Source organism: Marmota flaviventris, chromosome 15, assembly GCF_047511675.1.
Source record: "Marmota flaviventris isolate mMarFla1 chromosome 15, mMarFla1.hap1, whole genome shotgun sequence".
NCBI classification, from domain to species: Eukaryota; Metazoa; Chordata; class Mammalia; order Rodentia; family Sciuridae; genus Marmota; species Marmota flaviventris.
This window is the reverse complement of record NC_092512.1, coordinates 47,648,913-47,665,264: the sequence shown is the minus strand read 5'-3', so window position 1 is coordinate 47,665,264 and position 16,352 is coordinate 47,648,913. Positions and strand designations below refer to the sequence as shown.

General features: G+C 32.4%; 1 protein-coding gene across 1 annotated transcript in view; it reads left to right on the top strand.

Annotated features, from left to right (window-relative positions):
* Nucleotides 1–16,352, top strand: part of Cnbd1 (cyclic nucleotide binding domain containing 1) — a 429,741-nt gene that overhangs the window by 279,057 nt on the left and 134,332 nt on the right. The window contains exons 7-8 of the mRNA XM_027946778.3: nucleotides 11,812–11,943; nucleotides 13,066–13,198. Of these exons, the coding sequence (XP_027802579.3) occupies nucleotides 11,812–11,943; nucleotides 13,066–13,198 (265 nt within the window). The remainder of the gene's footprint in view (nucleotides 1–11,811; nucleotides 11,944–13,065; nucleotides 13,199–16,352) is intronic.

Sequence of the window (16,352 nt, the reverse complement as noted above, 5' to 3'; positions counted from 1 at the left end):
TAAATACATTGTTTGGCAGTAAAATAATTAATAAAATAAATAATTCATAGAAGCAGAGGAATAAATTAGTTGGAAATATGATTAGTAAGAATAGTCTATTTAACTATACAAAATAATGAATACTTGAATGTGTGTTACAAGTTTTTGCAGTGTATTATACATTTTCACTGAAAGATATCAGAGAAGGCTTGTAGGTAAATCACATTTATACATGAGAACATTCAATATCATAAAAATGAAATTTTCCCAAAGTGGTACAATTTCATTGAAAAAATATCTAAATTTCCTTCAAAAGAAATTTCCTTAGAAAGAATTTCCTTGAAAAGTTAATTCTAAATATTATCCTAAAGATCAAAATGTTCCCAGCAGCCTAAATACTCCCAAAGAAGACCCTGGTGAAGAAGAACCTGTCCTACCAGATTTCAAGACATAAATAAATACTTAATATCATGCACCAGTAGCTTGTGGGTGACCATAGTGACAGCCAGGAAAAAAATCCAAAAATTAAATTCATGTACATAAAAACGATTAACATGAAACACTGACATAACCTGCAGAGGGGAAAATGAGCAAATGATTCATTAATTTGGACCAGGGCAATTAGTTATCTCTGTAGACAGAAAACATAAGACTACATGCCTTCATCATACTAAATTTTTAAAAAAATCAACTTCAGATCAGAAGCATAATAGTAAAAGTAAAGAGTTCAAATATTTTAGAAGGTCATGTGACAAAATTTCTTCATGATTATCATAATAACAAAAGTTTTTTTTTTTTTTTAAACACAGGAAACATAGAAGTAAACTACAAGGATATGTGCTTAAAATCAATTTGAATTTAAACTTTTGTTCATCCAAAGACAGCAAGTAAAAACACAAGACACACGTTGGATGAATATAATTGCAGCTTAATAAGTGGCAAAGGAGTAACATATATATTTATATGGTTATTTTCTTAAAATATACAATATATATTTGTAGATTTCATATATTAATATGTGTATATACACACAGACACATACATACATACATAAAAGTCAAGAAGGAAAATAAAATGAAGGTACAAAATATATAAATTGGGCTGGGCACACTGGTATACATGCCTGTAATCCTAGTGGTTTAGGAGACTGAGGCAGGAGGATTGTGAGTTCAAATCCAGCCTCAGCCATTTAGCAAGGCCCTAAGCAACTCAGTGAGAGCCCTGTCTCTAAATAAAATATAAAAAGGCTGGGGATGTGGGGATGGTGATCAGTGGTTAAGCATTCCTGGGTTCAATCCCTGGTACCAAAAACAGAACACAAAAACAGAAAACAAATATGTATATATGTATATATTTTGGCCATATATGTATTTGTATATATATGCATGCGCGTGCGCGCACACACATACACACATATTTCCTAATAACAGGAAAATGAGAAGTTTCATCATTAAGTTACATTAAGTTTTATTACACGTGTGTGTGTGTGTGTGTGTGTGTGTGTGTATCTTACAGAACAGAAACTATCAATTAAGGAACTGGAAAATTCAATGATGTTCAACCGCTTTAGCAGGGAGAGAATGTACATTAAATAATTTGTTCATTTAGCAGTAAATATAAATAGATAACAAAAATGTTCACCAAATGATTTTTCTTACCACCAAATTGGCAAATATTTAAAATTAGACAGAACATAATGTTGGAGAAATTGTGAAGAAACTGATATTCATTGTAGAAACAGGCATTTAACCCATGTTTAATCAAGAGTTTCCTAGTAGATGTTCAAGTGCTAACAGCAAATAGAGCAGAAACTGTATTGTTAGGCATCTATCTTAGAGACACTACTTTTATGAAATGAGAAGACCTGAACACTACTGCTTATATCATTATTGTTTTATAGACAAAAACTGATAATACAATAATGTATATCAATAAAAGAATGAATAAGAATAGTTTTGCAGCAATGAAAAATGAATGGGCTTTATTAAAATAAAACATGATTTTATTTCAAAACTTAATGTTTAGCAAAACATAGCTTAATGTTTATGCTAATCTTTTATAATGTGAGAAATAGGTAAAATCATATGATATTCTAGGGTCACATAAAATCATGCTAAGATAAAGTTAAATATATTCTAAAAAGTAAAATAATAACTCCACCTAAAAAGGACAAATTTGCATTCTTTAGTCAGTACAAGGATTTATTTTTATCAATATTTTTACATGTTTTCTATACATGGAAATTTTTTAAATGGCTATGCAATTTAAAAAGTAGAAAATAGAGTTAAGAAGCTTATATCTCTTTAATGGTAAATATGGAAAAGGCCAAAATGCATTTCAAATTACATAAGTAAAAAATGTAAATATTAAATCATTTTCGCATTGAAATTAGGCTGACACATTTATTTCACTTTAACATTACTCAGCTGAATTTTCTTTATAAGAACACATGAAACTCAGAATAAATGGATATATGAGCCATGGAATTCATGATGTGAAGGAAATGTTCTGTTTCGTGTATGAAGTCAAGAGCACTGTTTCTGGTCTATAAGGAAAAAGTCTGCTATATGATGCAACTAAAATGTGTCAACTGTTTATATAAAATTCAAATTACACCAGAAAAGTCAACTTATAAATAAGCCATATAAGAAATGTCTACTGTAAGTTCATTAAGGTACATAAAGTTTTATAACTGTAATAGCTAATGAACATGTGATGAGCACTTGCATATTAACACATATAAACATGCATTTCAGCATATGTACCATTACTTTCTTATGACATTTACATGCCAATTTTTAAGTTTATGATTATTTAAAGTAGACGGTAATAACTTTGACACTAAATTTAACATTAATATAGAAATATTTTTAGTTCTTATGTTTCCTTAACTTATTATGAATGTGCTACTTAGGTTGTATATTTTGCAGTCTAACATCAAGGTATGGAAAAGCAATTGTATAAATAATATGCTGGGGTGACTATTTTTAATGGCAGGCTATAGAATCAGTCTTCTGTATATCAGACTGATTAATTACTTCCTAATAACAGGAAAATAAAAAGATTAAACATATGAAAATTGACTTTTCTCCTATATAACTAGTCACCATTATTGATTGAGCAGAATGTTTGGAAAATAATGAAATACATTTTATATGCTCAAATATTATTTTTAATAAGTTGGTTTGATTTCTAAAGTACATATTGTTGAATTAAAAATTTAATTTTTCCAAACTAAATTCATGAAAGTGATGAATCATGCTGGGTGATTCCCTCACAATTAATTTAATTCAATTAGGACCAGTTGGGGACATAGAGAAAAAAACATTGCAGCTCGCTAAGATAAAGTGATTTGCCCAATCTACCAGAAGAGAAAAGAGACCTGTTGTTCCAGTCAATGGCGAAGGCTTTGTCTCTCTGAAATATTAAAGGAAACAACAACAACAACAAAGGAGAATGGAATCTTTGAGATCAGGTCTTGGTTATCAGCTAAGCTGTGTTCATGTGCAAATAGAATGCAGGAGACTGAGCTGTTCAGGAGAATTTACTTTGTAAGTAATGTGACAGTGATAGTTATTCCAGCAACATGTTTTCTATGAATTCTCCAGGTGCTTTCATTGAAATATTATTATTTTTTCTTTGTTGGTCTACTCCCTTTCTGGCACTCCTGGAAATACCTTTTATATGAACTAGCAAAGTCAGAGCTCTTGGAGAAACTTTCAAAAGAATTGACAAAGAAGAAAAAAAACAGGACATTCAACTTTGACAAATATAATCAAGAAAGTAGCAATCAATGCTAAATATTCACATTGCTGTCATTGCTATCTTATGCATATGAATAGTACAGGCATTGGAGATTGTTATTAATGCATTCATTATTTGACTTTCTTATCAACTTCAATTATGAAGTATATGCATATATCCCTTGCCTTTTATCTTGCAATTTATTAATTCCTTCTTTCTGTTAAGAGGCTGTCACCTTGATTCCCCTTTCTGGTATTTATATTATTAGGAAAAAAAAGTAAAAACCAGCATGGGGCTCTTTAGAAATTTTTTACTATCATGGACACTAATGTATGTTGAAAGTATGGGATACATACCAGACTCTCCACTCTTCTCTTTCTCTCTATGAGCAAAGACTTGGCTACCCTTGTCTGATTGCTTATTCTGAATGATGGTTTTTTACATACACAGAATAAGGGAAGGAAGGAAGGAAGGAAGGAAGGAAGGAAGGAAGGAAGGAAGGAAGGAAGGAAGGAAGGAAAGACAGAGGGAGGGAGGGAGGGAGGGAAGGAAGGAAAGAAGGAAGGAAAGAAGGAGTCCAGGCAAGAGACATGGAAGGGAGACCTTGTTTTAAAAGAACTTAGTTACTTCAGTCTGCTAGATATCAATCTATATTTTGCCACAATGAAATAGTTTGCCTCAGATCAATCCCATATTGAGAACAACAATTAAAGTGGAGTAAAATGAAACAAACACATAGCAGTTTGAAACAACTGAAGGACAAACAAGGGAACCAAGGTTTGAGGGGTAACAATTTGAAAGAAAAGGGAAATACATTGTTTTGAGCCAGGTACATCCTGTTATTTTTCCTTAGAGACATCTGTCAGCTGTAAGCATCATAGGGATGAGCAATTGAGCAGAGACTGGTGGATCAGAACTTTTGGGAAATAATTTAAGGCATTTTAATAAGACATAGATGCATTTTGCAGTCACTAGGATAAACGCCAAAATAACAATATAAGAATATACAATAAACTAAAAGAGAACTTTATGGAGAGAAAAAGAAAAAGATTTCACAACTATATTGGGGGGTTTTAATAGATATCCTGAATAACTGATGAGGAACCAAACAAAATTACCTGTAGAGATACAGAAATTTTGAACAACACAATTTACAAACTTGACCTAACAGACATGTATTCAGCTTTGCAAACAATACATTTAGAATGAACATTCCTTTTAAGTGTACATAGAACATCTTTAAAAATTAATATTTTAAAAATTTGCTAGGGCGTAAACTGAATTTCAGAAATTTTCAAACCACAGAATTAAGCAAAACTTCACAACTTCTATACACCAAATTTAAGACTTAATCAATAGAATAGGTTTTATGACTTTTCAAACTGTACAACATTTAATTAGAATATTACTGGTCTTGAAGATAGTGGTTTATATTGTGACTAATTTTTGTAGAGAGCACTAAATTATGAGAACATTGCATGTTATAGAACAAAAAAATAGGGTACATAATTCATTCAAAATCTTAGAGATGAATGATGTCAAAAATGTCTCTTTGACAGAGCAGAAACACAAGCTGAAAAATGAAGCTGATTTTTTTGGGGGGAGGGGCAAGTTCTTGACCACTGAACCACATCCCCAGCCCTATGTATTTTATTTAGAGACAGGGTCTCACTGAGTTGCTAAGCCCCTTGCTTTTGCTGAGGCTACCTTTGAACTTACTATCCTCCTGCCTCAGCCTCTTGAGCTGATGGGATTACAGGAGTATGCCACCATGCCTGTCTTCAAGCAGAATCTTGAAGGTGGGTAAAATTAAGAGTAGTCAATATACTAGGAATTTCAGGCAAGTGTTTTCTGTGAGCTTTTAAGAAGGCAGAACTGTCCTAAGAATGTCTGAAGAAAATGAAAAGAACTTCTTCCTCTACTTTTTTGATCCATTATGGTATCTATACTCTTTGTGCCAAAATGAATAGGGGACATAATAGGAAATCATGAACTGCCAACTTTTAAAGAACAACTTATTGGCTACATGTACAAGTTGTCTTGATTTGTTCTTCTTACCTAGAAAGTACATATTTATTCATAAACCCCCAAAAGATCAATTCTTTTTCTGTAATTGGGAAGGTATCACTCTTTGACTTGGTATAAAGACTTGGAATGACTATACCCAAAGAATTCCTATTTCAGCACACATGCCAATCCCTCAGCCAACGGAATGTATCAGGTGCCTACCAGATTGTCCTCATATCAAGTTTGTCCCTGCTTCTTTCAGATATCATTTGTTAACCTCCTTATGGCCCCAATTCCCTGTAAGTATGTGAAATATTATGAAATGCAATATCTCCCTACTCTTGTTCATAATCCGTCATTCTTTGGCTGTTAGAATGCACTTCCCACAAAAGCTACCACAGTTCTAAATCCAGGGGGGAAATGTGCAACATATTTCTCTCTGGAGCAGTACTTATTAATCTTCTTTGGGGACCCAGACAACTTTGAGATTCTAATGAAAGATACAGAAACTTGTTCAAGAAAAAATTACAAATATTCACAAATTACAGAATATTAGGATTTGGGCATCTTTTAGAAGTCCAGAGTCTATTCATTAGACCTACGTTATAAGCTTGTGATCTAGAGAAGTTTTGTATTTTCTCAGTTTGCTTCTTCAGCCTCTTAGAGAAAAGAAGTCTATTCCACAGGATTTAGATCAAAACCTTTCCTTGGTTTAAAAATAGCAACTCTGATTTTAGTTATTGATTTTGCTTAATGTGTAAATGCCTGGAAGCTAGAAACAGTGGAAAAAGTAGTACAAAGGGGAAAAAATATAAAATTTTTCTGTACTCGGTTCTCCAGATAAGTTAAAATTTATGAAAGGTGATTTAAAACAAATCTCAAGATGATTTTATATGAAAGAAATCTTTAAAGACTTGTCACCTCTTATTCAGAAGAAAAGATTATTTGGGTCAGCTTAAAAACTCTTAAGTATAAGAATCCATCATTTCTCAAAGTTAACCATCAATTTACGTTTTAGTCAAATAACATGAGAATTAAGAAGAGAGAGAGATGTTCTTTTTGTGCATATCCACCCACTATTCCCATCAGAATAGGATTATGTTATAGTTTTCATGAATGACATTTTCTAAAAAAATTGAGAAAGATTGAGATGTCACTCATCTAAATGTCCTTAGAGGGTTGTTTTATTTAAAAATTGCTCTTTGTTGAAAAGTTCAGAAAACACAGACATATAAAGTAGACAATGATAATTATCTACAGTTTCTAAAAATGACAACTACAAACTTCTGATGCATATAATTTGAAATATTTTATCTATCAGCATGAAATATATCAAGAGAGAACACATGGATGGAAAATAACCGTACACACTGTTTTGAACTTGTGTTTTATATGCTTTCAGTAAATGTCTAAAACTTTCAACTCTAATACACATTCTCCATTGCCATTAAAAAAATGCAGGAAAGTTTAAAGAAAAAGTTGAAAATGTGCCATTTCAGCTCCACTACTCTCCCCTGAACCTGTGAATCTGAACCTAGTATACCCTGTGTGTGCGTATACACACACATACACACACGCTGTACATATATGTATATGCATATACATATATATGCACATATGTATATACATATATACACTGCATGTGTGTGTGTATATATATATATATATATATATATATAGACACTAATATATCAACAATTACATGCACCTACATACAGAGATGATTTTGTAATTGTTTAATTTGTAAAAAAATGATTTTTAACATAAGTCTTCACCTACTACCTTTTTTTCTTCACAAGAATTCTTCCAGGCTAACCATAGATGCCACTGTGTTTAACCGTATTTTATGACCTGACTTGGATGAATTTATAAGTTTCATGCATACATCAAACCCAGTGGCCAATTAGAGGTCACTAAAAAGAGCTACAATAAACTTTTTGTAAATATATTTTTAAAATGCATTTATTTCTATAAGATAGATTCCTATGAGAGGGGTTTCAAAATGAGATATTATATAAATTATCTATATTTTAGTAGATAGTTCCAGATAATTTCCCAGTTTTTAAAGGTGTTTTATTTGTTTGTTTTTCCTGTACTCAGGGACACTTACCACTGAGCCACATCCCCAGCCCTTTTTATTCTTATTTTAAGACAGGGTCTCACTAAGTTGCTGAAGGCCATGCTAAGGTGCTAAGGCTGACTTTGAACTTGAGATCCTCCTACCTCATCCTTCCCTGTTACTGTGATTACAAGCATGTGCCACCACATCTGGCTCAGTTTTAAAGGTTTTTACAATGTCAGAGTTATGTATAAAAGTATTTTCCAGTTCCATAGGTCAGAAGAGACAAATATTTTAAATGTGATAGATAAAAATGTGTGGTATTATGACATTTTGTTACATTTTTCAGCTTCCTTGTGAGGATAAGGAAGTTTCTTTTCTGTGTGAGTCATTTGGTGTGAGTCATCCCCAAAATGTTGATTTAATAATTTTTTTCATTTTGTATAATTATTTGCCTTTGTTTTGTTTCTATTATTTGACAAATTTTAGTTTTTATTAGATAGTTGCAGTATTAATCTTTGTATTTGTGAAATTCAGAGCAATTATCTCTCACTTCACCACTTCTTTACTTTCTGTCCTTGTTCTCATTTTACTTTTTCCACTCATAATGTTCGAATTTCTATATTATTAAATTTGTAGTTTGAACAAAGAAAACCCAAGGAATGCTAAGAGCCACAGCCAAGTAATATGATGCATGGCATTTTTGGTTGAAAGGTGATGCCAGCAAGCCATTGAGATGATATGATTATGTTAAGATTTGCATTCATATGGATATTGGACTCCTGCTGTCCACCTCGGCCTGCTATGGGACTCCTGGAGAGTTCCCATTGGTTGGGGAAGTGTGGTAGGAGGGAATTCCGGAGGAGGGACTTCCTGTTGGGGTCAGGAGAATGCTGCGTGGGTCGGTCGGCAATCTTCCCGGGAGCATATGGAGCATTGGTGGCAGTTTCAAAAATAAAGTTTGTTCCTGCTTGAGTGGCTCGTGATTTTGTGCACAGCCAGACTGCGGCAAAGGAAGTCTTTTAAAATTGTTTATTAGTTCATATTAGTTGTGCAGGTAATGGGTTGTATTTTGGAATATTCATACTTACATATAGTATATTTTGATTATTTCCACCCTCCATGACCTATCCTTACCCTACCCTTACTACCTCCTCCTGATCTTCTACTTCTCTGTATCCTCCCTTTAATTTCACATCTCTTTTCCCCTTGATTCCACATGTGAGGAAAAAAATGAGATATTTGTCTTTCTGAGTGCCTTATTTCACTTAATATGATGATATTTAGTTCCATCCACTTTCTTGAAAATGACATGATTTCATTCTTTTTTATGGCTGAATAAAACTCCACTGTGCATATATGCCATATTTTCTTTGTCCACTCATCTGTTGACAGGCACCAAGATGATTCCATACCCTGGCTCTTTTGAGTTATGCTGTGAAAAACTTGGGTATGCAAATTGCTCTTTAGTAAACTGATTGATATCTTCAATTATATACATCCAGGAGTGATATAGTTGGATCACATGTTAGTTCTATTTTTAGTTTTTTGAGGCTCCCCCATAATGATTTCCATGTTAGCTAAAGTAATTTACATTATCACTAATAGCATAGGAGGGGTCCCCTGCCCCATCTACCTGCAAATTCTTGCCATAATTTATTGTTATTTGTATCTTTGAAGATTGACATTCTCATCATGGTGAGACAGAATCTCAATGTAGTTTTTTTTTTTTTTTTTTTTTTTTTAGTTGTCGATGGACCTTATTTATATGTGGTGCTGAGAATTGAACCCAATGCTTCACACATGTGAGGCAAGCACTCTACCACTGAGCCATGATCCCAGCCCCTCAATGTAGTTTTGATTTGCATTTCCATGATGGCTAAAATGCTATGTATTTTTTCATATTGGGCACTTGTACTTTATTTGAGAAATATTTCTTCAGTTCTTTTACCTGTTTATAAGTTGAATTATTATTTTTTGTGTTAAGTTTTGTTTATGTATTCTGGAAATTAATTCTCTGTCAGAGTGTAGCTGACAAAGATTTCTCTCCCATCCTGTAGGCTCTCTCTTCATTCAACTAATTATTCCTTTTGTTGTATAGAAAGTTTTTAATTTGATGCCATCTCATTCATCTACACTTGCTATTATTTCTTGAGTTATAGGAGCCCTATTCAAGAAGTGAATGTGCCTGTATGTTGAAGTATTTTTCTTATGTTTTCTTCTAACTGTTGCAAAACTTCAGGTCTTAAATTATCACAGAGGCTATCTTTCTCAGCATATGTTTTTGACACCTTTGCCCAGAATCTGATGGCTGCAGCTGCTTGGGTTTATTTCTGTATATTCTGTTCTATTCCGTCGGTCTACATATATTTTTATGCTAGGAATATGCTTTTTTCTAATTATGGCTTTATAGTATATTTTGAAGTCAGGTACTGTGATACTCCCATCATTGCTGTTTTTGCTTAGGATTGCTTTGGCTATTCTGGGTCTTCTGTTCTTCCATATGTGTTTTAGGGTTGTATAATGTTTCCATAATCCTGAATCCTATGGGTTAGTTATATACCAGGATTTACAATCAGCTTTGGGTCATGTACTATGTGCAAATGTATATTCAGCACCCGCATAAATTGCAGAACTATATTCCTGATTTTGTGGAAATGCTGTCTAGTTTCACAGCTAAAAGACAAGCTTCTACCCGACTTGCTTAGACTAGTGGATGGAGTTTTTCTTGTCTCCATTTCACATGTATGTGTGCATCCTCCAAAGTCCTAGGATCTAAGCCAGGAAGCTTAATTGCAGTTCCTCATCTTGCATAGTCCTGAATCTATTCCCCTGTCCCTACATGTATGACAAGTCCCAGAACTACATGTATGGTAGGTTACTACATATATGTCAAGTCCTGAGTCTGTTACCCTGTTTCTACATGTATAGCAGTCCCAGAACCCAGGACTGTGGATCACTTACTTAAATTCTGCAGTGACTTTAACAATTTTAATTTCTTCTTCATACCTGGACTTATAGATTCTACCTCAGTTATACATTTCATTAAAAAAGAAAAATATTCAGTCTTTCTGTGCAATTGATGTAGAAAAGTGAATGTCCTCTGATATCATCTTGGATAGCTGTATTGATTTAACATTTTCCCTAGGAAGCTTCTTCATCTCCAATACAAGTATGTCCCTTGTCCTTCATATGTCCTCCAGTTTTCTCCAGGCAAACATGAATGATATAGATGATCTATGTAGTTCTATATAATCTCTTTATTTTATGATAAATTTCAATAAGTATTCTAGTGACTATATTTTTCCATGTTTAATATTTATCTTTCACATATTAAACTAGGAAGCTACACATTGAATACATACTATATGCCATTGATTTTACATTGCATAATACTATATTCATCTTGTTATTAGTAACCTACCAACATATGAGGATAATGAAAAAAGAACATGCATATAAGTGTGTAATTTTTCTTTATTCTTTCATCAAATATTTATCTTTTTTCTTTTTATGTATGTGTATGGGTACTGGGAGTTGAACTCAAAATCTCACACATGTTTGGGAAACTACCACTGAGCTACACTGCAAGTTTTTCTTTTTGTTGTTGTTTTCTTTATAAATTGAGGATGGCCTAAAACTTGCAATCCTCATTATTCAATCTTCTGAGTAGCTGGAATTTCATGTGTGCACCACAATACCATGCTCAAGTATTTATTAAATTTTGATTATGTGTCAGCCATTATCCTGGCACTTAAACCAGTGGGAAAAAAAAAGATCTTTTGCTGTGATATTTTCCTCAGATGATGTAGATTAAAACTTTTTTCTTGCTCTAGGGAAGTGACATTGGAGAGAAGTATGACCCATCCATGAAAGGCTACCTGACATCCTTTCTTTCACAGAATTGCAACTTGAGCTACAATTCCTTTTTTAGACTCACCCAGACTATTCCTATCATTCTGGCTGGCTTTTGATGTTAATAAGTGTTAATAAAATTTAAATTTTCTCTGGTATCTTTACAGCTGGGACAATTGAGTACTTTTGGATCACTGAAGATTACACCTGAGATGGAATTAGAAATACAGTCAGTGGTGACAGAAGACAATTGTGAAATTCTTAAAATCCCTGCAAAGGAATATGAAAAGTTAAAACTGGTATGATGTCCACAACTTTTAAATTTTTTTTTAAATTTTACTTGACCTGGAAATCATAAAAAATGTGCTTTATTTGATTAACATCACTTAAGTAGTCTCTACTGGTTGTGGATCTTTGAGATGAAAACAAGAGTCTATGCGTACATTTTACTTGTATTTTTGAGTGCCCTTTGGTTTTTTATGAATTTCAAACCATTAATTAATTAATTAATTCATCAAGTATGTGCCAGGAATACTAGATGATTAGACTGTAGTATTACTGGTCTCCAAATCTCTACTGGCTATCTTAGTCTTACTTCTCGTGATTGGCATGCTTTTTCATAGTTACAACTGATGTCCAACTAAGGGCTTCATGAATAGGTAATTACAGTATAATTCTGACCCCCTATTTCTGGAATTTTAAGATAACTTATTTAGTAAATTTAACAATTTTATTTTTTCTAGTCAAATCTAAATTTTTTTCTCTCTCCTATTTCTTTTTCCCTGGATGGCAGTGGAAGTTCGTTAAATGATGGGACTGGGAGATCTCACTAGTCCTGCTATCCCAGCTTTTCTTGATAGGCTCTAACCCCTGAGAGGTCCTGTTAGGTGCTGGAAAATTAGGAGTTCATGTTGGGTGGAGATGGGGAAGAATCCATATTTTCACTTTAGGTCTCTAAATGGGGATTTCCTTTGATATAGTGGTCCTATTATTAGTGGAACAGGTGACTTTTCTCAGAATTCAACTTCATTCCAAATACCTAGTGTCAGTTTATTTCAATTAGCACAGTATCTCACTTTAAAAAGATGTTTTTCTTTTTTATTTTCCTAATATTATTATCATATACTTGATATTATCAACTATGACTTTTAAATTTAGTTTTGAATATGACAGGGCTTTAAATAACATACTATGAAGGAAAGATGGAAAATATAATTTTAGTGAGCAGATCTAGAGATGAATATTGCATTTTGGCTTTGTGGTCATGGAGTGATGGCCCAGTACAATTCAAATGTATTTTACACTAATTTGCATTTGTATAATCTTTATTTTTTTCTTCTGCCATTTGTCAACTTGCTATTTTTTGTTTCTTTTTAAATTTTCTAATATTGGAAAGTTTGATAATAACATCTTTTTTTCAGGAAAAAGTAAAAAGTGAAAATTTACAAAAGTTGAAATTAATCCGTAAGTGTCCTTATTATATGGAATGGTCTACTTTATCCATATATGTGCTAATTCCACTTCTTAAATGGAAAAAATTTCCTCCAGGTCATGGTGAGTTTAATTCAACTTTAGATCATTTTCTTTACATAATATTTTATTATTGGAATTTGTAATTCTTCATAGTTTCAACATTTTGAAATAGAATTTCTTAGTATAGGTATTCCCTAATTTGCTTAGTGACTAATTTTAACTTGGGTTTTTAGACTATATCTGTGTTCTGTTGATAATAATATCACACCGAGTTGAGAAGTGGTTTCAGAAATAGCCTTACTTCCACATTCCTCTATATCCTCTGGTGCTACTACTCCTGTTGCCTCACCCTGAAGTCACAATAAGGGTCAATCTGTGAAGGAGAAATGCGATAGGTGGTTGTAGCCATTAATTCCCTGTCTTCCTGGTTGGGCAACTACTTAATAAGCAAGGTGGCTAGTCAGCATCTGTGCTAAAAATTTATTATCAGTGGAAAAAAATAATTATAGATTGGATATCCTTATTTACCATGCTTAAAACAAGAAGTTTTTCATATTCAGATTTTTTTTGGATTATGAAATATTTACATAACATAAGGAGATATTTTTAGAGATGGGACCCCAATCTAAATACATAATTCATTTATATTTCATATATACCTCATATGCATACCTGTATAACTGTAGGTAATTTTATACAATATTTTTAATTCCTCTGTGGTTTGATTGCAATCTGTCCATCTGAAGTCAAGTGTGGAATTTTCATGAATTTTGGAGTATTTTGGGATTCAGATTTTCATATCAGTGATGTTCATTTGTATGGAGAATAAGTAAGGCCTAGGTAAGAGGAAATAGCAATGAAGAGTCTACATTTTTCATGTCAAGCATCATAAGGATGTATGGATTTCCCCAGGTATGCATACACAAAGTGTAGATGCCATAGAGTCATGATGACAATTGGTCTACCCGTGAAAGCCAATTGATCATCAGATATCAACACAAAAGGATAAGTGGAGGTTAGGTCAGTGCTGTGGGTTTACTTCAGTAAGGAATCACTATGGCCACACAAGAAACAATTGAAAAGAACACAGTGAATTGTACCTTGTCTCTTTTTTTCCCTCAAACTGGTACCTTCACTATAATGGAAAAGGAAACTTTTGAACAAAATAATTCTGCCCAAAGCCTACAGAAGCATAATTATACTGAAGGATATTTCAAAATTTTTTGAGATTAAAGTTCTAAAAAAAAAATGTGTCTCACTACCTATAATTCCAGCTAATTTGTAGACTGACATAGGAGGGTCACAAGTTATAGATCCATCTGGATAAGAAATAAAAGGGCAAGGGGCTGAGGCTATATCTCAGAGGTAGAATGCTCCCAAGTTTAATTTTTAGTAATATCAAAAACAAAAAACAAACAAAAAAATCAAAAAACAAGTGTCTGAGTTACAAATTCCAGAGACTATTCTAATTAATAACAATAACCTGGCTGACAAGTCTTGAGTTCTGGCTAAGATATCCTCAGAGAAGTTACTATTCAACAAGAAAGTGAGGTTCAGTTTTGTTTGGGACAGAGGATTTTTTTATAAAACTGTGAAACAGTAAATATTAGCAGCAAATTTATGGTTCAAAGATTAGGGATATGCTAATGAACTATAGATTGGCTGAGATTATGTTCCCAATTTTCTACCAGTGCTTACATTTATATTTCAACTATCATGTTTTTGAAATACAGCATTTAACCCATGTTTAGTCATATACATATATTTTCTCTTGCTTATGAAAAATGAATATTCATATTGTGGTTTTGTTCATTAAATATTTTTTCCTAATAAGGTATAAATATCATTTTTTTAGTCAAAAGTCCATTGGAAAACAAGTAGTAAACTGACTTATATAACAAAAAGGAATGTAGCATTTCAAAATTCAGCATATTTATTGCATAGAAATAATTTTTAAAAGTAAGATCCATATATCTTAGAATTATTGTAGGTTTCTCTATTTATATAAGAAATATAAGGGGCTGGTATTGTGGCTCAGCTCTGGAGCGTTCACCTAGCATGTGAAAGGCACTGGGTTTGATCCTCAGCACCACATAAAAATAAATAAAATAAAGGTATTGTGTCCAACTACAACTAAAAAGTAAATATTTAAAAAAAGAAATATTAAATTTGCCTCACTTCAAAAGTCATTTCATATAAAAACATGATATCTCAGCCTTTTCAATATATTATTTATTTATTTACTGAACTCAGAGGAATTTAGCCAATGAACCACATACCCAGCCTTATTTTGTATTTTATTTAAAGACAGGGTCTCACTGAGTTGCTTAGCATCTCCCTGTTGCTGAGACTGGCTTGAACTCAGGATCCTCCTGCCTCAGCCTCCTAAGCCACTGGGACCACAGGTGTTCACTACCACACCCAGCTCAATATATTATAGCATTACTATTTTAAGGTGACTAAAAGAGAGGAAAGAAATATCTAAGATATTTTAAATTATACATATATAAGTAACCAAAGAGATTAAAAAGCACATATTTGGATACTAATAATAATTGTTTATCAATCTAAAATACTTAAATTTAACATCAAAGTGTTAAAAAAAAAGTCATTAGACACAATTGTTTCTAAGACAAATGTTGCTTTTAAGTTCTTTTTGATAAATGTCTTGGAAAGTAATGGTGGTGTTTGTTAAACTATCTATTGTATCAGACAATCTGAGATTACATTTAAAAAGTCAAAAATACTCTTTTCACTGATTTTTAAATGTATAAATGTGTAGTACTCATGCAGTTTTAGAAAACATTTGTTCTTTTAAAAGAAGAATGACAATTTCACTTGATCATTAAAAGCCCCTTTTAATGTTGAAATACTATGGTTCTTATAAATAAACATACATAGGTGAAGAATGTCTTGTCAAACTAATCTAATTTTCTTTTATGATAGTGATAAAATTGGCATATCAAAGAGGAACTACAGATATAATACTTCTTGATTTTTTTAAGATTTATTTTTGAATTATTACCAGAAAAAAATGGATTGCAGCTTAAATCATATTTTTATCATCTGGGTTTAAAATTAGCAGTAGTATGATTTCCAAAACATAATTATGTGTGTTTTGATCTTATTTTAGGAATATATATTGGATGAGTTTCATAGGGATTTAGTTAATTATTCTAAAGCTTAATAGAGTTTAGGATTAGTCATTTGCAATCTCTGAAATAAATAAATCTTG